This window comes from Salvelinus sp. IW2-2015, linkage group LG8 (genome assembly GCF_002910315.2).
Source record: "Salvelinus sp. IW2-2015 linkage group LG8, ASM291031v2, whole genome shotgun sequence".
Taxonomy (NCBI): domain Eukaryota; kingdom Metazoa; phylum Chordata; class Actinopteri; order Salmoniformes; family Salmonidae; genus Salvelinus; species Salvelinus sp. IW2-2015.
In genome coordinates, this window is record NC_036848.1 from 13,756,709 (window position 1) to 13,782,090 (window position 25,382).

The 25,382-nt window shown below is 44.3% G+C and overlaps 1 protein-coding gene across 1 annotated transcript in view; it reads left to right on the forward strand.

Moving 5' to 3' along the window:
- The window catches only part of LOC111967451 (vascular endothelial growth factor receptor kdr-like), a 75,447-nt gene extending 53,832 nt beyond the window's left edge, over window positions 1–21,615 (forward strand). The window contains 8 exon segments of the mRNA XM_023992488.2: window positions 97–219; window positions 740–851; window positions 3,260–3,359; window positions 9,416–9,521; window positions 12,775–12,896; window positions 14,008–14,086; window positions 16,142–16,242; window positions 20,720–21,615. Coding sequence (XP_023848256.1) covers window positions 97–219; window positions 740–851; window positions 3,260–3,359; window positions 9,416–9,521; window positions 12,775–12,896; window positions 14,008–14,086; window positions 16,142–16,242; window positions 20,720–20,903 — 927 coding nt within the window. The 3' untranslated portion in view covers window positions 20,904–21,615.
- Window positions 21,616–25,382: the final 3,767 nt, after the last annotated feature.

Consider the following 25,382-nt stretch of genomic DNA (forward strand, 5'->3'; position numbering starts at 1 on the left):
AACTTGAGATATGTCCACATAACTCAAACGTTCATGTAAAGTCATGCATCGATGTCAATCCAAATCTAACTGGATGATTTCTCTTCCTTTTGTTAGTGTATTCATCGTGATCTGGCTGCAAGAAACATCCTACTGTCTGAGAATAATGTTGTGAAGATATGCGATTTTGGACTGGCCAGAGACATCTACAAAGACCCAGACTACGTTCGCAAAGGAGATGTAAGTATGAACAGCAATCTGATCTTTTTTACAATGCTATGCTGTGCTACTATTCATCTGACATAATAAGTCAATTACACGTGATGAAACGCACCAACGACTTGACGTCGATTATCGCCTGTTGTGTGAGAGAGAGAGACATTCAAAAACACTCAGCTTGATGGAAAAGAACCAGAACACGTGTTCTGTTACTACCGGCTTGGCAAAAACAAAAGAGCGATCGAATAAATGCAGGAGATCTGGGAAATGCCAGATATTCTGGGCAGATTTCACTGTTTGTCTGAATATTTATTAAACGTGTCTGTCTACATAGACTAGAGGACGTTTGGTTGTTGAGGATGTTTGGTAGTACTATGCCATGAGGGCATTTACCCTACTTTACTCAACAAGCCCTTCTGCTTCTCTTCAGATGTGACAGGTTGGTTATTGATGGTATTGATGAGACAGCCAGTCACACAGGTGAGATGAGATACTCATTTAAAAGAGCTTTCGTCTCTTATCTCCATCTCTCCCCTCACAGGCCAGACTGCCCCTCAAGTGGATGGCGCCAGAGGCCATTTTTGATAAGATCTACACCACTCAGAGCGATGTGTGGTCCTTTGGAGTTCTGATGTGGGAGATCTTCTCTCTGGGTAAATATACATACCAGGAATGACTCACCATGCCTTGTAGTCCCTCAGACACATGCATACACACACACGATAACATACACACTATACACACACGTACACATGGATTTTGTGTTGTAGATATGTGGTAGTAGAGTAGGGCCTGAGGGAACACACTTAATGTGTTGTGAAATCTGTTATGAATGTATTGTAATGTTTTTAAAATTGTATAACTGCCTTAATTTTGCTGGACCCCACCCAGGAAGAGTAGCTGCTGCCTTGGCAGGAACTAATGGTCATCCATAATAAATACAAATACAAAAACAAATACCTCACCTGACCTCCCCGTTAGCAGAATGAATGAGCAAAAATTAACAAACATCTGTGCACAGCCATTTGGAACAATACAGACTTATTCAATGCAAATTTCCTCTGTTGTGTAGGTCCTGAATCACGTCTACGAGGACTATTGTTTTAGGATTGTTAATGAAACTGCAAACATAGACTGCTTTGGTGCACACTTGATCTTTTCTGGCCTGTAATGGATTTCTATCAGAGAATTCTTATGACCCTATTTATGATTTTTTTATTACTCTGTAAAAATGTTACTCCTTATAATTAGTTTTTATCAAATAGTCACAAAATAGTTTGAAAAAAACTATTGTCTGTATAATTATTTGCACACATAATCTTAAAATTTTGCACACAGTATTCCTTCCAAAGGAGGGAGAGGTTTCTTTCTGTCATCAGCCAGCAAGGTTCAGCGAGGAGACGAGTCTCCAGTCAGCTAGCCAGGCGAGGCAAGGTGCCCCCAGCCATGGAGCTCCTCCAGATGCACTGGGTCATAACTGGCTTCTGCTACTGCGTAATTGTGCCTCTGGGACAAACAGGGGCACATTGTCAGCTTTGGAAAACTATTTTCATGCTGCTCCTGCAAAAACATTAGTGAACTTGGACTGTGAATTCTATCACAGGCAAGGGCCATTAAAAAGAAAGAATACCTCCCATTTAAGCCGGCCGTTGCCTTCCCAGCTGGCAATGCAAACGCCGTGTATCCAAGCAGCCGATCAATGTAAATGTTTGCCACTGCTGTGAAACCACTGACACCTTTAAAATGCCATTGTATGTAGGTCCATGACTGTCTATGCACCGTGCACCTCACCCGACCAAGCTGTTCTATAGCAAGACTCCACATGACATATTGTATGCTCAAATGTCACCATAGGTAGCAAGGACAACATTCAGAGTAAATGTTACAAAAGTGTAAGGAAAGAACAGTACATCGATTCAGGGCTTGAGGATTCATTGGGCATCTACACTTCAACCTCTGCCATGAAGCCAATCATTTTCGAAGACTTCGGTCCAAAAGAAAGTGTGACATTTCAAATACCTCAAGACATGGGGGGCATTCAAACACTCGTTCTTTCTCTCTCTCTATTTCTCTCTCTTTCTTTCTCTCTCTCTCTCTCTTTCTTTCTCTCTCTCTTTCTTTCTTTCTCGCTCTCTTTCTTTCTCTCTTTCTCTCTCACTCTCCCGTAATCTTTCTCTGTCAGAACCACACACACAGAACTACATATACCTTCAAAGAACCACTCACTCACACACACATCTGGGTGGTGTTAACATGGTCTCAGAAAGATAAATTAGGACACGAAAACAACTGCAAAAAAAATTCAAACACTCAAGTCTGGCAATCTGTTACAGATAGGTGTTTAGAGGTCAAAAGTTTGCTGCAGTCCCAAGGTGCTGGAACATGCATATCGCAACGTGACCCGCAGTCTAGCAGCTTGAGTTTTGCCTTGTGTTTTTGGATTTCACCGTCTTGTTAGTTTAGGTGCCAAACGTTCAACTACACTTCGGTTTCTGTGTTAGACATGTGTTACGCGGTAATCTGCCTATTTACTTAGCATGTTCGGTTGATGTGATGGAGAGAAAGTATAACATGGCGTACTAGTAGATGTTACATCGTATCGACATAGTGCTCTGGAGCTTTCGATGCTATCTGATATTGTGTCAGGGATGTCAGTCGGGTACATGAAAATATTGGTTCATGAGTCTGGACATTTTTATGGATTAGATGGCGTGGGCAATATTTTCCAAAACCACAACTGGATTGGATATTCGATGCAAGTTGGCTTAGTCGTGTATTATTGTTTTCATTTCGGCTGAGCCAAGCATAAATTCAAATTATTCTAGAAAGAGTCTTACTTCAGCCCCAATAGTCCAATTAAATCATATTTCTGTCTCTAGATGTTATTCAGTGAATAATATCATTGTTGTCGTGAGGAGAGTCATGACATTGTCCATGTGCAAGGTCAATCAGTTGAAGTCTTAACTGACTGTTTATGAAGCTTTCTTGTCTAATCTGTGAAAAGTATCCGGGCCCTCTCTGTGTGGGAGATTGAAGTGTCTGATAATCCCCCACCCCCCAGGTGCCTCTCCGTATCCCGGCTTACACATCGACGAGGACTTCTGCTGCCGACTGAAGGAAGGGACCAGGATGAGAGCTCCGGAATACTCCTCCTCTGAAATGTAAGGATCAAGCGATCTTTGTTACTCCATTACTTAACATACAAACCCCAATCTCACCATCTAACTCAGGGCAAAAAAAAGAACCCACTTGCAGTTTGAAGAGTGGCCCATGTCAGAAAGCTCTCTCACCTCTTGGCAGTGCATAATGCATCGAGCTCCCTTGGCTCGTGAAACTTGTAAAGACCCCGACGCATGCCTCTAGTCCTCTCAACGTATCCCCCAACCTCTCCTGAGGGTAATTATCCACCAGGAACTCTTACTCAGGGCAACACATTAGAGGGCAGTAAAGAAAAGCCTCCCATATCGATATACTGGAGCTGAAAAGAGTGCTTGTATCTGCTCCTTCATTCGTCTGAATGAGTGACAGGGCTTGATAGGCATCATGGGTAATCCAGCTCTGAATGCGGAGGGGAGACAGGTGCTGCTGATTGGCAGTTTACCGAGGGGTGTGGTGGGCGGCGAGGTGCGGATCCGTTTTCAGACTGACATCGATGCGGTCGTAATTGAGCCCCACATTAAAGACTGTGGGAGTGGGGAGTGGCCAGGGGGTAGCCGGACACAGGGTAATGAGAGCAAGGAGCGGGAGACTCCCCTCCCTTGTCCACACAAGGGGGATCAGACGCAGGGCAGATGTGGACGGTGCTGCTGAAACAGAATATCTTTGGGGGAGTCTAGGGTGGTTTCTCCTGCCCCTGTGGTGTCAGTGCTGTTAGTCTAGCAGAGAGATGGACTGAACAGGAGGAGCTGGGGTTGTTGCCTTTATGAGGTCACTGGACAGGGGGATCTGGGGTTGTTGTTGCCTTTATGAGGTGACTGGGTGGCTTCTCAGCAGGGAGGACTAAGTCCTGGGGTTCTCTCTCACTCACTGTCCCAGGCTATGGAACACGTCCGAGTTTACAGGGTTGGGGAGTAATGGATTACATGTAACAGATTTTCTTTTAAACTGCAGCTTTAATCTGTTACGTTACCAGCAAAAATATTGTATTCAGATTACAGATACTTTTGAAAACCTAGGTGATTACTTCTAGGATTACTTTTAAATTCAGAAAGGAACCTATGACACCTTTCTGTTTTTTCAATGACATTCAAATCAACATTGAAAAAAAGGGAAAATATTGGCCTCCCGAGTGGCACAGCGGTCTATGGCACTGCATTGCAGTGCTTGTAGTGTCACTACAGACCTGGGTTCGATCCCAGGCTGTGTCACAACCGGCCCGAGACCGGGAATCTCTTAGGTTGGCGCACAGTTGGGTTTGGCCGGGGGGTCTTTACTTGGCTCATCATGCTCTAGTGACTCCTTATGGCGGGTAGGACGCCTGCAGGCTGACTTCGATCGTCAGTTGAGCGGTGATTCCTCCGACACATTGCTGCAGCTGGCGGGCAGGTGTTAAGGAGCGCGGTTTGGCGGGTCACGGATGCATGACTCGACCTGTCCCGAGCCCGTTGGGGAGTTGCAGCGATGAGACAATAGCGTAATTGAAAAAGACAAACATTTTTGTTTGGTCCCCCTGAGCAAGTGTGACCACAAGTCAGAGACCTCTATGATGACTCACAAAATGCGTTTGATGGATCGAGTGAAAAGAGAAGGAATAGCCTTTTTTAGGCTAATGTCTTACGACTGATGTCGGCGTCCAAAGATTATACATACACTTTATACAACGCTTGGAGGTAAGGACGACAGCAGTGGTGTACACTCTTAGAAAAAGAAGATGCTCACGACAACCAAAAAGGGTCCTTCGACTGTCCCCACAGGAGAACCCTTTGAAGAACCCCTTTAGTTTTTTTTAGGTAGAACTCTTTTGGGGTTCCATGTACAACCCTTTCCACAGAAGGTTCTACATGGGACCCAAAAGAGTTCTACCTGGAACCAAAAAGGCTTCTCCTTTGGGGATAGCCGCAGAACCCTTTTGGAACCCTTTTTTCTAAGAGTGCAGCCGATACAGATATCCCTTATTATTGATATAGTATCTACACTTGAAGTCGGAAGTTTACATACACCTTAGCCAAATACATTTGAACTCAGTTTTTCACAATTCCTGACATTTAATCCTAGTAAATTGGAAATTTGGAAATTGCTCCCAAGGATGAACCAGACTTGTGGAGGTCTACAATTTTTTTTCTGAGGTCTTGGCGGATTTCTTTTGATTTCCCCATGATGTCAAGCAAAGAAGCACTGAGTTTGAAGGTAGGCCTTGAAATACATCCACAGGTACACCTCCAACAAACAATTGTTGGAAAAATGAGTAGATGTCCTAACCGACTTGCCAAAACTATAGTTTGTTAACAAGAAATTTGTGGAGTGGTTGAAAAACGAGTTTTAATGACTCCAACCTAAGTGTATGTAAACTTCTGACTTCAACTGTACATAGTGCAAATATGTGGATCACTCTGCTACTCTCTCATTTAGCTATTTTTTGCGCCTTGCAAATTGTGGTTGTTGTGGATGGCTGTTCACAAAAGTGTATTTTAACCCAATGATGGTTGAATTCAAGAAGTTTAAGCTGCCTATCAATCATTGTTTTTGCAACCAGTGGACAGACATTTAAAAATGTGCTTTTGCAACAGCTGCACAGTGCGGATCCCAGCCTGTGGAATCAAAGTTTGAGGGAGTTCCTCCCTTCTAAACTCCTCCGTGGTGTTGTGCTCCACAGTGTCAACAACAAGTTTAATTTAAGAAGACCACGAGTGGGGCTTTTATTGCTCAATCTAATTCTTGCTGATATAATTTGTTTAATATCCATAGGCCTAATGGACAAATGCTCAAACTCGCACACTTTTGATAGACTTCAACAGCTGCAAATGATTGAGATATCGGTACTGCTCAAAGCATGCCACTCCATGAGAGCAGCATTTATTTTTCAACTTGAAGCAATGAGTCCAATCAGTCCTCCGTGACAGGGTTTCCCAAACTCGGTCCTGGGCCCCCCTGGGTGCATATTTTATTTTTTTGCCCTAGCATAACACAGCTGATTTGAATTAACCAACTCATCATCAAGCTTTGATTATTTGAATCAGCTGTGTAGTGCTAGGGCAACAAAAAAAAGCATGCTCCTAGGGGATGCCCCAGGACTGAGTTTGGGAAACCTTGCTCCATGACAACAAAATCATAAACAACAGAGTAGTATAATTAGTCTTTAGTTTTGGGGTTATGCTCCGGTAAAACAATTTGGCTAATCTGTATTTCCAGGTAGTGGCAGGTAAACTAGCAGTGAGAAAGTTAGGCCAGTAACCGAAAGGTCAGACCGCTAGTTAGAATCCCCAAGACAACAAGGTGAAAATAGGTCAATGTGCCTTTGAGCAAGGCACATAGCCTTAATTGCTCCAGGGCTGCCATTGATAATGTCAGCCCCTGGTTGTGACCCCACTCTCCAAGGGTGTCTCAGGGAGAGTGGAATATGCAAAAAAAAAATATATATATATAAAAAAATGTCCAATTCACACATGTGCTTTAATACACACTTGAACATGTGTGAAATAGTCGAAATATAAGCACGCCCCAAATCATTTTATTTATTATTTTATTTCCAATTCGTATTCTTGAAGATCAAGGTGTGTTAAATTAATTGGAATGACTGTAAATCTGAGAGACTTTGGTTTTTAATGTAAAGATATTACCTAGCTAATATATTATTATCTGTAGTAGAAAGCAATGGGTTAGAAGAATCCTAAACTCTAACACTGATGTATCCCGCAATAGATGTTTTTCAATTGGTAATATTGCCTCTTATGGGGAAAGTAATCTAAAAGTAACTGAAAGTAATCAGATTATGTTACAGAGTTTTTGTCATCCAAAAATGACGTTACTAATTACAATTTTGAATATGTAACTAGCAACTGTAACGGATTACAGTTAGAAAGTAACGCACCCAACCCTGCGAGTTTTACAACCTACTCCCAACGGACCCCTCGCTCTCACACCCTGAGCACTGCTCTCAATCTATGTGTGTGTGTGTCTCTGTGCGTAGCGTTTGGTTTTAATTTGTGACAAAGCGTGGTGGAGTTAAACTCCCTCTGTCTTATTCATTTGGAAAGGATCAATCCTGTACTTATGTTTTATAACCCTTTACCACCGGGATGTCCAGAATGTTTAAAACATCTTGTGCCAACTGCAGCCAATTGAATGGATGTATCACGGAGACATGGGAGATGGTGATTAGAGTTGACCTGCAAAAATATGATCCAGACTGGAGTCTTAGAGCGTGGGGACTGGGAATAGAACTAAATAGCAGCTCTGTAGACCCAGTCAGACCCACTGGTGCCAAGTTCTCCTCTCTAAGATCCTTTCAATTCTGGTTCAAAGCAAAGTGCTCCATTGACCAAATTAAGATAGAGAGAGCAGATAACACTCTGCTAAGCTCATGCCAAGGAACCATGAACTACAACCTGCTGATATCAGTTTAAATGGAAACGCACGCACTCTATTGTACACACGGTACGCACTCTATTCTACAGGGGTAATACCCCCCTGTCTCCCACACTTCTCCTCAGAGCCTCCCAGGCCTGATGTTGATCATGTGTGTGGGAGCCTGGGATCCAGAGCCCCTGACCTTGACCCCAACCCCCCGTTATATGGATGATGAAAGGGGCCGTAGGGCCAGGCGATATGGGGTGGTAAATCTACCCTGCTGCTGCTGCACTGGCTCATCAGGAATGTGTCCCTCCGTTTAGAAGATTGGAAGGTCCACTTCCTCCATCAGCCTAACGGCGCTCCGATCTCATGCATCCTCATCAGAATGTGCAAGACGCTCCTCAAGACGCAGGAATCAAGAAAAACGGATGTCCACCTCCCAACGTCCCACAGCTTTCCTGCAGGGAAGAGAGAAGTGGACTTTGGAATTCGTACCACCACAATGGCCCCCCACGGCAGCGTATTCCCTAAAGAGACAGAAGAGGGGTGGAACCAATTTTTTCCCATTACGAAGCAGACAGGAAGCAGGGTTGAAATTGTGCTGTCTACAATGCTGTCTACATCCCCTCCTCTTGATTTGTTGGCCATGTGGGCCATGGTGGTCTACTCTGGGCTTCCATCCTGTCACTGAGGATGTTAGGAGTCCCTCCACCTGGCCAAGGACACTCATGAACATGGGAATCACAGCCCAGCCGCTTCCTCCAGCCAATCTCCACCGCACAGAGGGGAGAGGAGACGTCTTGCCAAGCCAAGGTCTAGGTGTCCTGAATACAAACACAGATGGAGAGGGCAAAAGGCGAGGGTATGGGGGAGGATCGAGGGCGTAATGGACCATCTGCTTTTTACTGTAATTTTCTCCAAACTCAAATTGACTCAATCTGGTGCCAATCAGAGGAACATAATGGAGCTAATGGGCACCTGGCTGTGTTTACGTAAGGGCCTCTGTGTTTGGGGGCCGCGCTCCATAGTATGAAGCGAGCTAGGGATTCATCAACACCCCGGCCGAGCTCGTTCACCACGTTGGCTATGGGGTTTGATTTAAACAGCAGCAGCGTCCGGCGCTCCGTCTCTGAATTCCTCCACGTCCGAGTCCGGCCATTATTACAGGCCACTGCTGCAGTGAAAACACAGCACATAACGGCCCTGAGTCTTCCCACATGGGCAGAGACGCTGACAGCTCGTCAAAGAGCTGAGGGGTGGGGGTTCCTAATGTTCACACCGAGACCTAGAGAACGAGATACAGCCCCAGAGACCAGATGATCGTTGGAAAATGAAATATTTGGTATATGAGTATTGTAGATGACAGTTGATTTGGGTGAATGCCAGCTACAGGTCATCTCTCGTGTCAGTCAGCGTCCACACACACACAGGGCCTGTCTGGTGGAGGAGGAGAGCATTGGGTTTCTATGAATGTCAAAACACTCCTGATTGTAAAAGATTGAGTATTGTTTGCCTTATGGTTAAATTTCTCAAGGCACTGCAGAGCGAAGCAAGTCTAGCAACCCATATGGATGTGAATACTTGCGATTATCATGTTATTACCATAATTTATTTGAGTTTAGCTCAACAGTATAGCTACACAGTGTGTCTTTGTTATTAATGTGCACTTGCGAGCCAGCATAATTACATGATGTGTATTTTTCCTCAGATACCAGACCATGTTGGACTGCTGGCAGGCTGAGCCAGGAGACCGGCCAACCTTCACTGAACTGGTGGAGAGACTAGGAGACCTGCTACAGGCCAGCGTACAGCAGGTAAGATCCCCATGGCTTTGTTCTATCATTCCTTCCACCCGTGAGGGTACCACTAATCTGAAATGAGTGACTAGGTGAAGGTGGTTGAACCCATGAAGGGTTAAGGTGTGTCACATGATGAAGACCAGGTTCAAGGTGACCTGGAGATCAGAGGTCAGCAGAGTTGTGGAAGGGCCTTGTTTCATCTAAGTGCTTAAGGCTTGTGGTGACGTACTGTTTTTCTTCTGACCAGTAAATGTCTGTAGCTGAGGCAAGAGCCAAAACAGTGTGGAGGAGAACATTTGTGGATGACGTATGCTCCTCACAGAGTAAAAGGGTTTAAGTAAGTCAAGTTTAGGCAAATAGCTCAAAACCACTTCCGTGGGGTAAGCTAAAACCCAGTGAAGTACTTGAGCCACATTGTCCTTACAAAACCACTTTTAACAATGAAATTAGTCCCTGGTTCTGGATGGTGACTCACACAAATTGCAACTATTCAGGCTCCTCTGAGTAAAGCACTACAGACTGGAGATGATGCGAAGGAGTCTGGCCCAGGGGGGTGCTCACGGGAACTTGGAGGGGAAGTCACACTCAACAACCCCCTTGGCTCCCTTTGAAAAAGTAGCTAGCGCGTAAGAGGAACCGCACTTCAAAACTGTAGGAAAAACAACAGTAATACTAATATGATGCAATATCATACGCTCTGTATTAAGGTATTCACAATGTGGTCAATTTAGTGCAGCAGTAGTATATGTGGGAGGGAGGCTGTACATTTGGGGAGGATTTAACATTGGAGAACTTGAGCACAACGGTCATTTATGACAATGGAAACATCCCAAACCCAGCAGGGAATGAGGAGGATCACTTTTTATCGTAAAAACTGACAGATCGTCCTCAAAGGTCTGGAGGATTACAGATTTCACATTACCATCACTCCTCATCACCAGCCCCAACCACCAGCTGAAAGATGACCAGATTGAACACATCTAAATCATTTAGGCCATGAAACCATGACACAAAAACATAGTCTTGTGCTATACTTTCCTTCACTATCAATAAAGAAAGGGCTGCTTTTGTGGTAATGGAATGATTTTGACAATGAGGGATGGAATCAAGAGAGGGAGAAGGAAATTAGCGATTGTGAGTGCTGATGGAAAATTGGCTGTTTCCCCAGCGAGAACAAAACAATAGGTTCCCATCAAGTCCTTATAATGCCCAAAACTTTGAGTTTAAAAGACAGTTTAAAACAAAGTCACTGAGAGAATGGAAGAGACTTCCTCAGATATCTACAGCCGTGCTCCCAGTTTCACCTCTCTCCCAGACATAAGGCCCAGGGCCCGGTTGCATAAAACACCCTAAGTTAGCTTTCATTTTAACTTAAAGTTTCCTTAAATTTAAGTCAGTTGCACAAAATATTGTAAGGTGCATTTCCCCCTTAAATGAAGTTAACAAGTTACGGGTGCTTCATTCAGAATGGAGGTGAATCTTGCTTTCCTCTGCCCTGGTTTCAAAAGGAAAACATCAACCAGCTAGCTAGTTAGCTAACAGTTAGCTACTTAGCTAAACAATGGAAGGTGCACTATCCATGGCTACAAAGCTATAGTAGCTGCGTAGATAGCTAGCTACTCTGTAAGTTCACTTGATGTGCTAGAAAGTAATAGAAACAAGTTGAGAGAAAAAATCCCTACAAGAACATGCTTTATTATCTTCTGAATCAATTTGGTTATCCTGTCTTGATTGTAGAAGTACTTTTTTGCCATCTCACAAAATACATGCGATCTCAGGCCGTATCCATGGTAAACAGATACTCTTTCTGCCGTACATGCCTTGAAACTACCGTAAAACCCCTTAAGTATGCCCTTACCTAAGGAAATATTTGAGGGGCTCTATGCAACGTCATTAAACAATTCACTTAGGTAACACTTAAGATGTTTTATGCCTGTCGCAGCCGGCCGCGACCGGGAGGTCCGTGGGGCGACGCACAATTGGCCTAGCGTCGTCCGGGTTAGGGAGGGTTTGGCCGGTAGGGATATCCTTGTCCCATCGCGCACCAGCGACTCCTGTGGCGGGCCGGGCTAACCAAGGTTGCCAGGTGCACGGTGTTTCCTCCGACACATTGGTGCGGCTGGCTTCCGGGTTGGATGCGCGCTGTGTTAAGAAGGAGTGTGGCTTGGTTGGGTTGTGTTTCGGAGGACGCATGGCTTTCGACCTTCGCCTCTCCCGAGCCCGTACGGGAGTTGTAGCGATGAGACAAGATAGTAATTACTAACAATTGGATACCACGAAATTGGGGAGAAAAAGGGGGTAAAAAAAAATGTAAAAAAAAGATGTTTTATGCAACTGGGCCCAGGTCCAGATAGTTCATTAACTGCAGACAGAACCAGACACACACAGACAGGACTAAAATGAGACCAGACAGTGGTGGGGATAGTAAAGAGATGATAGCAGGCCAGACCTCCCATCAGAATAAAACCACAGAACTAAAACACTCTATAACATAACAGATCACTCTCGCTGAAAACCAACCTCATGGGAACCCATCCTGACAGTACAGAAAAGAGCTGAACAGGGAGGATTTCAACCCTTTCATTAATATAGGTCTGTTACATACAGACTAATTCCTTTACAGGCCAGTCAGCGATGTTGTCTCCACCAGCATCATCACCCCCTCCTCAGACATTCCACATTGGATTTATTAGGCATGACCTTGGTTTCTTTGGCAACATTCCCTGATAGTCCTGGATGGATTTTTGTGAAGCACACGAATAGTATCAAGCTCAAATCTCCCTAAGCTTCACACGCTTATCACACACATGTGCTTTCCGTCATGCTATGATAGCAGTTAGCTAGGCCTCTAGTCTATGATAGCTGCTAGCTAGGCCTCTCGTCTATGATAGCAGTTAGCTAGGCCTCTGGTCTACGATAGCAGTTAGCTAGGCCTCTGGTCTATGATTGCAGTTAGCTAGGCCTCTGGTCTACGATAGCAGTTAGCTAGGCCTCTGGTCTATGATAGCTGCTAGCTAGGCCTTTGGTCTATGATAGCTGCTAGCTAGGCCTCTGGTCTATGATAGCTGCTAGCTAGGCCTTTGGTCTATGATAGCAGTTAGCTAGGCCTCTCGTCTATGATAGCAGTTACCTAGGCCTCTAGTCTATGATAGCTGCTAGCTAGGCCTCTGGTCTATGATAGCTGCTAGCTAGACCTCTCATCTATGATAGCTGCAAGCTAGGCCTCTGGTCTGACATGTTGTGTTCTCTCCTCTTTCTGTCCATTCAGGAGGGAAAGCATTACATCCCTATAGCAGCCCTGCTGTCTAAGGAGGGAGACCCCTCCAATACGGCCCTGTCAGAGGAGACCAACACCAGGCCACTCTCTTACCGCGACTCAGGGAGCACCTGGTAAGAAGGATGAGTCTGTCAGCTGGCCAGTCGGTACACTACATTACCCAGCTATATTACCCTCAACCTAACAGAGAGATATTACCCTCAACCTAACACACAAGATCACACTCACACCTGTGGCTCACAACAGTATTGAATAAGGTTCTCACATTTATTGTATTGCAATTTAGGGCTCTAGTCAATCTGCATTGTGGAAGTTCAGCATTACAGCGTGATTGAAATCTAAAGGCAATGTTCCCGCATTAGTGGAGACTGCATTCGCGGTAAACACTGCATAAGTCGGCTCAATGGGAAATTATCTTAACATTTCTATCACGCAATCTGTAACGCTTCAGCGATATACATATTGAAGAGCGCTTAGTTGAAGAATTCTGCCGTAAGTCTATGTACATTATATACCATTTAATAGAGAAATTTCAACAGTGAAATGTAATGTCTCCACGGGCATCTTGGCTTAATGGTAACGTTAATCTCTCTTTAAATCTGTGTTATATTTAACTGAACTGAGTGTTAAGATAACAACCAATCATTTCCCCACTCTTTATACAGTACATTGTCCAAAGCACACTCCATTTTCTTTACATATGCTTTGCTTGGCGGGTCAGGTACTTACTCTTAAAGAAGTGCAAGTAGATCTGCTTGAGGACAATGAAAGACCTGATAAAGATTGGGATGAGAACTATATACCCTGGCAGTCTGATGGTGAGGGAGCCCAAAGCATTGTGGCCCCTTCGAAGATTTTCCTCCCAAACCACAGACCCTGCACCAGGATATATGTCCACTTAAAATAATATTTGTTAAACCCTCGTATTTTCACAGGTCCTACGAGTGGGTTTATTGAGAATGTATTAAAATGCTTTAATGTCAGTTATCCCTTAAGCTGAATTAAGCAGTTATTTGATTCTCTCTCTGTGTTGGAAAGCCAAGAAAATAGGGTTTATTTTAAAAGATCAATTCCCCCGACACTATGTAATTGTTGATTGAATTGATTATGTTCCCGATTATTGTGTTTTTTCAATGCTTTTTGGCGCCTGTGTAATCTTGGATTTCCCTGACTGGGACATTTTTCCTACATTAGGATCTGACTTTAGAAATTGTTTTCTTTCAGGAACATTAAGATCCGTCCAGCAAGTGTGAAGACCTTTGATGAGGTTACCATGGAGAACGGTTCTAACGACAACCATGAGGTGAATTAACCCATCACCCCTATCCCACTCTCACGCTGAACACCAAGTGACCCAAACCTCCCAGCAAACCGGGAACATTCCCAGAACATTAGCTAAGATTCCCATGAAGTTCTAGTTAGGGTTGTATCTAACATTAGCATGATAACATCCCAAAAACATTCAAAGAATGTTGGAATCGATCCAGGGTCTGTAGTGACACCTCTAGCACTGAGATGCAGTGCCTTAGACCGCTGCGCCACTCGGGAGCCGAGTGTTAATGTTTTCCCAGCAAACCAAAATTGGTTCTGTGAAAGTACCCAGAACATTCGTTAGGTTGCGGTAGATGTTCTCATAACACAACAACTGTCAAGTCGTGCTGATTATTATACAATGATTGTATAAAACATTCGCCTGATGTTGCAAGAACGTTCCCAGAACACATTTTATCTGTAATTTAAAAGTTTCCAGAATGTTTCATTAGGTTGTGGGAAGAGTCTGGTGGAAACATTGTGGGAACATCACAAAAGATATGTTCCCAAAACACAAAAAACTGTCCAGTGGTGTGGATAATTATGAACTCAGCAAAAAAAGAAACGTCCTCTCACTGTCAACTGCGTTTATTTTCAGCAAACTTAACATGTGTAAATATTTGTATGAACATAACAAGATTCAACAACAGAGACAAACAGAACAAGTTCCACAGACATGTGACTAACAGAAATTGAATAATGTGTCCCTGAACAAAGGGGGGGGGGTCAAAATCAAAAGCAACAGTCAGTATCTGGTGTGGCCACCAGCTGCATTAAGTACTGCAGTGCATCTCCTCCTCATGGACTGCACCAGATTTGTCAGTTCTTGCTTTGAGATGTTACCCCACTCTTCCACCAAGGCACCTGCAAGTTCCCGGACATTTCTGGGGGGGAATGGCCCTAGCCCTGACTCTCCGATCCAACGGGTACCAGACGTGATCAATGGGATTGAGATCCGGGCTCTTCGCTGGCAGAACACTGACATTCCTGTCTTGCAGGAAATCACGCACAGAACGAGCAGTATGGCTGGTGGCATTGTCATGCTGGAGGGTCATGTCAGGATGAGCCTGCAGGAAGGGTACCACATAAGGGAGGAGGATGTCTTCCCTGTAACGCACAGCGTTGAGATTGCCTGCAATGACAACAAGCTCAATCCGATGATGCTGTGACACACTGCCCCAGACCATGACGGACCCTCCACCTCCAAATCGATCCTGCTCCAGAGTACAGGCCTCGGTGTAACGCTCATTCCTTTGACGATAAACGCGAATCCGACCATCATCCCTGGTGAGACAAAACCGTGACTCGTCAGTGAAGAGCACTTTTTGCCAGTCCTGAATGGTCCAGCGACGGTGGGTTTGTGCCTATAGGCGACGTTGTTGCCGGTGATGTCTGATGAGGACCTGCCTTACAGGCCTACAAGCCCTCAGTCCAGCCTCTGCATGTTCATTAATTGTTTATGGTTCATTGAACAAGCATGGGAAACAGTGTTTAAACCTTTTACAATGAAGATCTGTGAAGTTATTTGGATTTTTACGAATTATCTTTGAAAAACAGGGTCCTGAAAAAGGGACGTTTCTTTTTTTGCTGAATTTACAATGTTTATTTTAGGTTGCAAAAAATATTCACCTGATGAAACATTATGGGAACCTTTAAAGAACAGATTAAATGTTTTTCTAGGAACGTTCTCGCAATATCGGGCGAATGTTTTATACAAACATTCTATGATCATCAGCAGACTGGAAAGTTTTTGCCTTATGAGAACATTTGCCGCGACCTAATGAATGTTCTGGGAACTTTCACAGAACCAATTTTGGTTTGCCGTGCTAACATGGTGATTTCTCTGAACCACGCGTACAGAGCTGCCCCGTTAGTAAGGTGTGAAACATCTGGCCTATAAGAATAGACATGTAAGACCATTTTGGTGGACTCTGACACTTTCTCTTCCTCTCTCTCATCCTTGTTTCTCCCTCTATCGCTCTCTCTCTCTCGCGCTCTCTCTCTATCCCTCTCTTTCCCATTTCCCTCCCTCTGTCTGCACGTGCAGGGGGGCCAGTCGGACAGTGGGATGGGCCTGTCGTCTGATGATATGAACACCCTGAAGCGCCTGGAGTCCTTGGCCCGACCGCTCAGCATCATGGCCCTGGCGTGAGTCCACATTATCCCTGTCACTGACAGCATCCAGAGACACAGGCTGAGGCAGAAAGAGGCAGAGGAGCCACATGCAGAGGCACTGGAGGCAGGGAGGGGTAGAGAAGCAGGATAAAGAGTTAGGGGAGGCAGAAAGTGCCAGGGGGAAAAGGAGAGGAAGGCCGCTGGCCCTGCCCTGGAAACCCACCTGCTGGCCTGGAATGTCGATGTTGGAATTGTCACACACACACTCATACACACACACACTCATACACACACACACACACACAGTCCCTCTCACCCCCTTAACCTCAATGACTGGTCTTCACTTTTGTCAAAAGAAAGCGTGCTATAGCCCCAGCGAGACAAAGGACTTGGGGGGAGGAATATTGCCCCAAGGTGACAACCCAAACGACAGGGAACAAAAGCCCAGTGGAAGTGTGACTCAGTGCCTGGGTGGTTTAAGAGCACACACTAAAACTCGCTTTGGCGTTCGCCAAAAGGCTGCCCGGGCCTGATTGAGACGTCCTCCGACAGCTTACTTGTCAAGGTTCAGAGTAGAGGCAGTCTTTCATACGTCAATCAACCGCCATAGTTTGAGATGACATAAGAGGTTTGTGATACAGACTCTGTCCAGAGTCAATATAACAGATGTCGTCAGAACAACACTGTCATTGGTTGAGGAACAGTTGTGGACTCAGGTGTCTTATCGCCCTGGATGTTATCTGGTCTGGTATAAACAGACTGTGGTGTCTGAGGAAACGTCTACCATCGCCCTGCGTCTTTGAGGCTCCACTATGCAATGACCTGAGAGCTGATGTTCAGATAGAGAAAACATTCAATTATGCATGTACTGGACACCCACTGTCCAAGATCAGCCTGTACATTGTGTGGATGATTTAGGTCTGAGAGATTGTTTATCGTTTTGAATGTCGGCCAATCGCAGGGTTAATGTAGCAGGTCACACCCCTGGGCTCTCTCTCCTTACACTCTGGTCCTCAACATGCTCAGAGAACGAGCAGCGTTCAAGCTGAGTAAACAAGGGGATGCGTTCGGGTTATAGAGAGTTTACTCTCGTGATACAGCGAGCAACCACCCACTTTTAGAGTTACTACCACTCCTTGTCATAACCCGTCGTACCTGTGGAATAGAGAGGAACCAGGGCTGAGGACAGGTTATGCTGCAGATACTCTCCCAGCCATAAATGACACATTATCCATTGTGTACTTGAAGGAGCAGAATTGCGTGAAAAATAGATATATAGATCTTTCAAATGCCCAGCTCACAAACACCTCTTCCCTGGACAAAAAAAAAGATTAGTACGAATGCATATTCAAATGAGCAAGGACAGCTAACAAAGGATTTTTTTTTTTTATGCAATAATCCTAAACTGACAGAAAGGGAGCGTGAAATAAAAGGGAGTTTGATATCATTTTTATGGGGCCGGCCGGTGGCTTTCACCACGATTAATGAAACTCTTCCGAACCCCAAATGAACATACCAGAAGGTGTTGGTTTGATTAAAAACATTCTGGATCCTCTCCCTCGGCAACCATTGTACCCTCCCAGCCACAATCCACCCCCACACACCCATCAACTCATTTACAGTGCTCCCCTCGTCTCTGTGCCCCTATGTGATGCACAACGCTGGGCAGAGAGCGACAAGACCACAACCTGTGATCACAGCCACAGCCTTACCCATGTTGCCATGGCCGCTGCCATGGGAGAACCAGTCACCAGAGGTATACAGAGAATGATCTATTTATTGAGGGGAGAGAACCCTCACTGGGTCGCCGCTCGATCACTGTCACCTTTGCCCTTCTGGAGGTTTACAAGGGAGGGCTGTAGTAGCTCTCTCTCTCTCTCTCTCTCTCTCTCTCTCTCTCTCTGCTCTTTCTCTCTCTTTCTCTTCTCTCTCTCTCTCTCTCGATAGCGCTGTCTCTCTCTCTAGCGCTCTCTCTAGCGCTCTCTCTCTATAGCTCTCACTCTCTCTATAGCGCCCTCTCTTTCTCTATAGCTCTCTCTATGGCTTTCTCTGTAGCTCTCTCTGTAGCTCTCTCTATAGCTCTCTATATAGCTCTCTCTGTAGCTCTCTCTGTAGCTCTCACTATAGCTCTCTATATATATCTCTCACTCTCTGTAGCTCTCTCTGTAGCTCTCACTACAGCTCTGTCTATAGCTCTCTATATAGCTCTCTCTATAGTTTTCATTGTAGCTCTCACTATAGCTCTGTCTATAGCTCTCTATATAGCTCTCTCTATAGCTCTCTCTCTATATAGCTCTCTCTCTATATAGCTCTCTCTATAGCTCTCTCTATAGCTCTGTCTATAGCTCTCTCTATAGGTCTCTCTATAGCTCTCTCTCTATAGCACTCTCTCTATAGCTCTCACTATAGCTCTCTCTATAGCTCTCTCTATAGCTCTGTCTATAGCTCTTTCTCTACAGCTCTTTCTCTCTATAGCTCTCACCATAGCTCTCTCTATAGCTCTCTCTATAGCGCTCACTCTCTCTATAGCTCTCTATAGCTCTCTCTATAGCTCTCAACTATAGCTCTCACATAGCTCTCACTATATACGCTCTCTCTATAGCTCTCTCTATAGCTCTGTCTAATAGCTCTCTCTATAGCTCTCCTCTCTATAGCTCTCACGTACATAGCTCTCACTATAGCTATTTGTATAGCTCTCTCTATAGCTCTCACTAATAGCTCTCACTATAGGCTCTTACTATAGCTCTCTCTATAGCTCTCACTATAGCTCTCTATAGCTCTCTCTATAGCTCTCTTTATAGCTCTCTCTATAGCGCTCACTCTCTCTATAGCTCTCACTATAGCTCTCTCCTATAGCTCTCTCTATAGCTCTCACTAGCTTCTCTCTATAGCTCTCACTATAGCTCTCTCTATAGCTCTCTCTATAGCTCTCTCTATAGCTCTCTCTCTATAGCTCTCAGTATAGCTCTCTCTATAGCTCTCACTAGCTCTCTCTATAGCTCTCACTATAGCTCTCTCTATAGCTCTCTCTATAGCTCTCTCTATAGCTCTCTCTATAACTTCTCTATAGCTCTCTCTATAGCTCTCTCTCTATAGCTCTCACTATAGCTCTCACTATAGCTCTCTCTATAGCTCTCTTTATAGCTCTCTCTATAGATCTCACTATAGCTCTCTCTATAGCTCTCACTATAGCTTTTTGCTCTCTATAGCTCTCTATAGCTCTCTCATTAGCTCTCACTATAACTCTCACTATAGCTCTTCTATAGCTCTGTCTATAGCTCTCTCTATAGCGCTCACTCTCTCTATAGCTCTCACTATAGCTCTCTCTATAGCTCTCTCTATAGCTCTCACTATAGCTCTCACTATAGCTCTCTCATTAGCTCTCACTATAACTCTCTCTATCGCTCTCTCTATAGCTCTCTCTATAGCTCTCTCTATAGCTCTCTCATTAGCTCTCACTATAACTCTCTCTATCGCTTCTCTATAGCTCTCACTATAGCTCTCTCTATAGCTCTCTCTATTCCTCTCTCTATAACTCTCTATAGCTCTCACTATAGCTCTCACTATAGCTCCTCTCTATAGCTCTCTCTATCGTTCTCTCTATAGCTCTCTCTATAGCTCTCTATAGCTCTCTCTGTATAGCTCTCCTCTATACGCTTCTCTGTAGCTCTCTCTGTAGAGCTCCCTCTCTCTATAGCTCTATCTTCTCTCTCTATCTCTCCTCTCTCACTTGTAGATTGTGGTGGAAATCTTGGATAGTATTTGTCAGTACTTGACTCGCCAATCTAACATTTACTGATCGATTCTAGAAATATAATCATTGTAATACACCACCCTGTCATTTCACCACTCTCATAGTCAATGCAGCCAGTCAGTCATGCGATTTACCCCACTGAGAGCCGACCTTGGCCCCTGTGAGAGAGGTTCTGGAAAACTCCTAGCAACCAGAAGACAATAGTAGTCAATTACTCATATTTGGAGCATTTACGGGAGTAGAAGAAGTCAACATCCGTGAGAGAGGCCAGAGAACGTGATTGATGATATGCTTTATGAACAATTACCATGGAAATGCATTATTGTTATATTTTTGTATTTTACGGATCCCCATTAGTTCCTGCCAAGGCAGCAGCTAAGTCAATTATATTTTACTGAGTCTGTTATTAACCATGTATGTGCTGTTTTTCTCTCTGTCTCTCTCTCTGTCTCTCTCTCTGTCTCGCTGTCTGTCTCTGTCTCTCTCTCTGTCCTTTCTCTCTGTCTCTCTGTCTCTCTGTCTCTCTGTCTCTCTGTCTCTCTGTCTCTTTGTCTGTCTGTCTGTCTGTCTGTCTGTCTGTCTGTCTGTCTCTGTCTGTCTTGTCTGTCTGTCTGTCTGTTCTGTCTGTCTGTCTGTCTGTCTGTCTGTCTGTCTGTCTGTCTGTCTGTCTGTCTCTGTCTTCTCTCTCTCTCTCTCTCTCTCTCTCTCTCTCTCTCTCTCTCTCTTCTCTCGTTGCATCTCTCTCTCTCTCTCCAGGATGAAGGCAGTGAGTAGGAGTAAGGAGTCGGTGCTGACTGAGGGAGAGAAGGACAAGTACCCTCATCCTGTCTCCTCTCTGGACTTCACCCTGGACGACTCGTCCCTGGAGCCCGGTCTGGAGTGCCACAGCCCGCCCCCTGACTACAGCTATGTAGTGCGCTACTCCACCCCACCTGTGTAGCCCCACGCTGTCGCCGTGGCAGACGCCCCTCCGTCCACCCTCCGCCCCAGGGAGAATCTATCTGACTAAATGCCTCGAGGCCTTTCCTTTGTTCTCCTCTGTTCTGACTCTGTCTCCGGGCCTCACAGCGCACTGTAAAATGGCTGCTGCCTCCCTCTTTTTAACTTCTTCCATTTCTCCTCCTCCCCGAGGCTTGAGAGAGAGACACGTTTGAGACGCTTTATTACAACGTGAGATCTGTTACTTAGGGACACTCTGAGACAACTTACTGTAGATCTGCACTTAGCCTGCCTGCTTCCCATCAGCCCACTCTGCAGGAAGGAGGAAGAAGAGCCTGCCCTCTTCTGTAAAGGTCTCAGCCTGACCCAGAGGTTCGCCTATGTACTGCTGGCCTTCTCCATAGCTCACTCTGATAGCCACACATACAGCTACCTATAGAAAGATCCCTATAGACTTCTGTAGACCTATAGACAGCCTCAGGTATTCCTATAATCCACTGTGAACAACACCAAGAAGCACAACCGATTCCAGACTTGTAACGAATGACAGTCCCATGAAATGTATTATTGGCAGTTTATACTGTAGTGTAAATGAAAAATGTGTTACCATGGGGATACAAAATGTAGATGAGAAGGAAATAAGATGGGAGAATTAGGGTGTTTTCATTGATACTATTTTATTTCTGTACAAATATTTTATAGAATTGAAAACTGGAAAGTAATGTGCTATTTTATTTTATTATGTAATGATTATTGATATACGGTTGACGAAATATTTGTGTCACAAAGTTGATCTTTTCAAGCATATTCCTCAGGTTGACTTGAGCTAAAGCTCCTGATTTTAAAAAAGAGCCCGTCAGACAGATTACAGGAACAGTTTGTGAATAATCGAATGTGCCCGTCTGAAAAGATTTTTCACCTGAGTACTGCAATCTCCAGTATTCCCAGTCAACATGTTGTTGTTTGGAATCTTTTTCCCCTTCAACTCAGATGGAGAGACACATGGGTTGACAGGGTTGTCTACAGTAGATGGATATGGCCCATAGTCCCTTAGGCTCAGTCTGAGTAGTAATAGCTTAAACAGCCAATAGAATCCCAGCTCCCAGCGTCTCTGAATGGGGTCAAGGCATGAAGAGGACAGGAGAGGGCAGAACAGAGAGGAAGACCACACTGCTTTGGATTTAATACTATATCTCTACCGTGAAGCCATTTGAAATGAAAAGTTATATTTGGATTCCTTCCCCTATCCCGATATGGGACTAACTCTGTGTATTATTGTTATGGCCGAGTGGAAAAAGGGAAATTGGATGATACGAGAGAGACTGGTTTATTTGTATGTGTACAAAGCTAGTTAAAAACATGAGCTTGGGTTACAATTTCATATGAAGAGTGTCTATGAAAGCACCAGTGAAATAAACAATGCATATTTATTTAGGTTTATATTCTACAATGTCACTTATTAATTTCACACTGAAGATTTAACCAAAGGATTTGTACCCGCTGCCTCCTTGACAACCCGATATGTAACATTCCAGTATTTAATTCCAGATGTATATTCCGTTTGCACTGCTGAATACACTATAATTACATTAGTAAAGATGAAGGAATGTACTGTTTGTAAGCAGGAATGTTTGTAATGGAAATCTTCTGTTACTGATGCATTTTGTTGTGCTAAAAGTGTGACTAAAGCTTGCAGGGCAGGCTCCAGGAATCCTCCTTGTTATCACCAGGCTGGTCACTATACTGGTGACTCCTTTAGCACGTTTAGCCTACGTACTTGCCTTTAAAACGAGGCTGAAAAAGATCAGGATGAAGAGTCTAAAGGTTTGGATAATTCAAAATGTTTGGTTCAATCAAAATTCCAGTCACTCCAGCTAGTGTTTCGTTACACATATGAGAGAGGGAATAGCTTGTGTGTGTAAACTGCTAGATAATATTTTGCCGCACAATACGTAATTCTATAAGATTTATTATGAATGCTGTCTCTACACCCTTAAATACTGCCAAATGATGTTTGTATTGTTAATGTGGACTGATTGGGTCTTGTGTCCATTGTGGAGGAAAAAAGTGTATGCACTGATTTTGTTTTCTATCAAATATAGATTTTTGTACTCTAAATGTATTTGTGTTATTAACTAAGCATAAGAAGTGAATAAATGAATAAAGATCGATATATTTATGCATTACTTCTAGTCCAGAGATATTTTTTGCTAGTTGCTGAAGTTGCTAACATTGATTAATATATCAACCCTCAGCTTTCTCTAGGACATTCTACCGTTTTCTACCCTCTGAAGTCCTGGCACCAGGTCATCAACACTATTTGAGCACCTAGCACAACGGTACAGACTCTAAAAATGTGTGTAGCACAACTTGTCTCTGGCTGGGAATGTGGGGATGGGTGAGGCGTGTGTCCACCGTTGGTGTGTGTCATCAGTAGGCTACTCTCCCCTCGTCCTGCTCCATGGACCAGCGAGACACACTTCCTGAGCGGGGCAAAATGTGCCTGTCACCGGGACAATGCCCCTCGAAGCGGGAAAGGAAGGGGCCCTTAATCATCCTGGTACGTCACCACGCAGGGGGCTTCCTACGAGGCCACGGTGCCCCCCCCCCCCCCCCCGACCCATGTTACTGGCACAGGGTGTGTCCACTGGGAACGCCATGCAGAACAGGTTGGGCTCTCCACTGTCTCCGCTCATCACTCTGGAGATTCACTGTGTTTACAGATAGGTGATCGAGAATGCTTAACAAAAACACTCCTGATGTACAGGACCAACGGAGTGAATAATTGAAGTCTCAAGCCAAGCAGTTCAGCTCTGATGTAAACTGATTCTGGAAAATAGGGTGTAAACAAACATAGAAGCATGTTGGGGGTTAGGGACCTTAACACATCAGGGTTTGCGTATTTACGCACACACCTAGTACAGATGTAGGATCTTAATTTGATCAGGAAATGCAAAAGTTTTCAAAAGCTTCTAAAGTTTGTCATTTTCACTTTTAAATTTCAGACTTGATTTGCCCAAACAAAAACTGTATCAAACCCTACAAAAATGCCCATGAATTATAATTTACGTAATAGTTCACATTTCCTATTACTGTGTGATTATTTTCCTGCTGTAACAAACTGGCTCAAATTAAGATCATACATCTGTAGTTTTCCACAGACAGACACAAGCAGGAAAACCTCCCTGGGCCTTTCTTCAGGGCTGGTCACCGGACAGACAATGCCTCTTTTGTGAGTACTAAGCAGTCAGAAATTCTGAGTAAGGTCAAATAGGAATCTCCTAAGACAATTGACATTGCAAAAACTGCATTTGAAGCTAATAATGTGCAGAATATTGAAAAAATATTATCATAATGTGCACTGTACAGTATGGATATGGAAGTTGTATTGTGTTAATTCAAAATATACGACAAACCAATTCCTTTAACATGCATCCATGATCCTTGGATGGCACTATAATACAGGCAGAATTCAATGTGACACCATTGCTGCAATAAGCTAAAGTGCATTTGGAAAGTATTCAGACCCCTTGAATTTTTCCACAGTTTCATACATTACAGCCTTATTCTAAAATTGCTTAAATTATTCTGCAATCTACACACAATACCCCATAATGAAAACAGGTTTTTAGAAAGTTTTGCAAATGTATCAAAAATAAAAAACTGAAATACCTTATTTACATAAGCATTCAGACCCTTTGCTATGAGACTCGAAATTCAGCTCAGGTGCATCCTGTTTCCATTGATCATCCTTGAGATGTTTCTACAACTTGAATGGAGTCCACTTGTGGTACATTAAATTGATTGGACATGATTTGGAAAGGCACACCTGTCTATATAAGGTCCCACAGTTGACAGTGCATGTCAGAGCAAAAACCAAGCCATCAGGTCGAAGGAATTGTCCGTAGAGCTCCGAGACATGATTGGTCAGAGAGGTGACCAAGAACCCGATGGTCACTCTGACAGAACTCCAGAGTTCCTCTGTGGAGATGGGAAAACCTTCCAGAAGGACAACCATCTCTGCAGCACCACCAATCAGGCCTTTATGGTAAAGTGGCCAGACGGAAGCCACTCCTCAATAAAAGGCACATGACAGCCCGCTTGGAGTTTGCCAAAAGGCACCTAAGACTCTCAGACCATGAGAAACAAGATTCTCTGGTCTGATGAAACCCAGATTGAACTCTTTGGCCTGAATGCCAAGGAAACCTGGCACCATCCCTACAGTGAAGCATGGTGGTGGCAGCATCATGCTGTGGGGATGTTTTTCAGAGGCAGGGACTGGGAGACTAGTCAGGATTGAGGGGAGATGAACAGAGCAAAGTACCGAGAGTTATTTGATGAAAACCTACTCCAGAGCGCTCAGGATCTCAGACTTGGGGCGAAGGTTCACCTTCCAACAGGACAACAATCCTAAGCACACAGCCAAGACAATGCAGGAGTGGCTTCGGGACAAGTCTCTGACTTGAAACCGATCGAACAT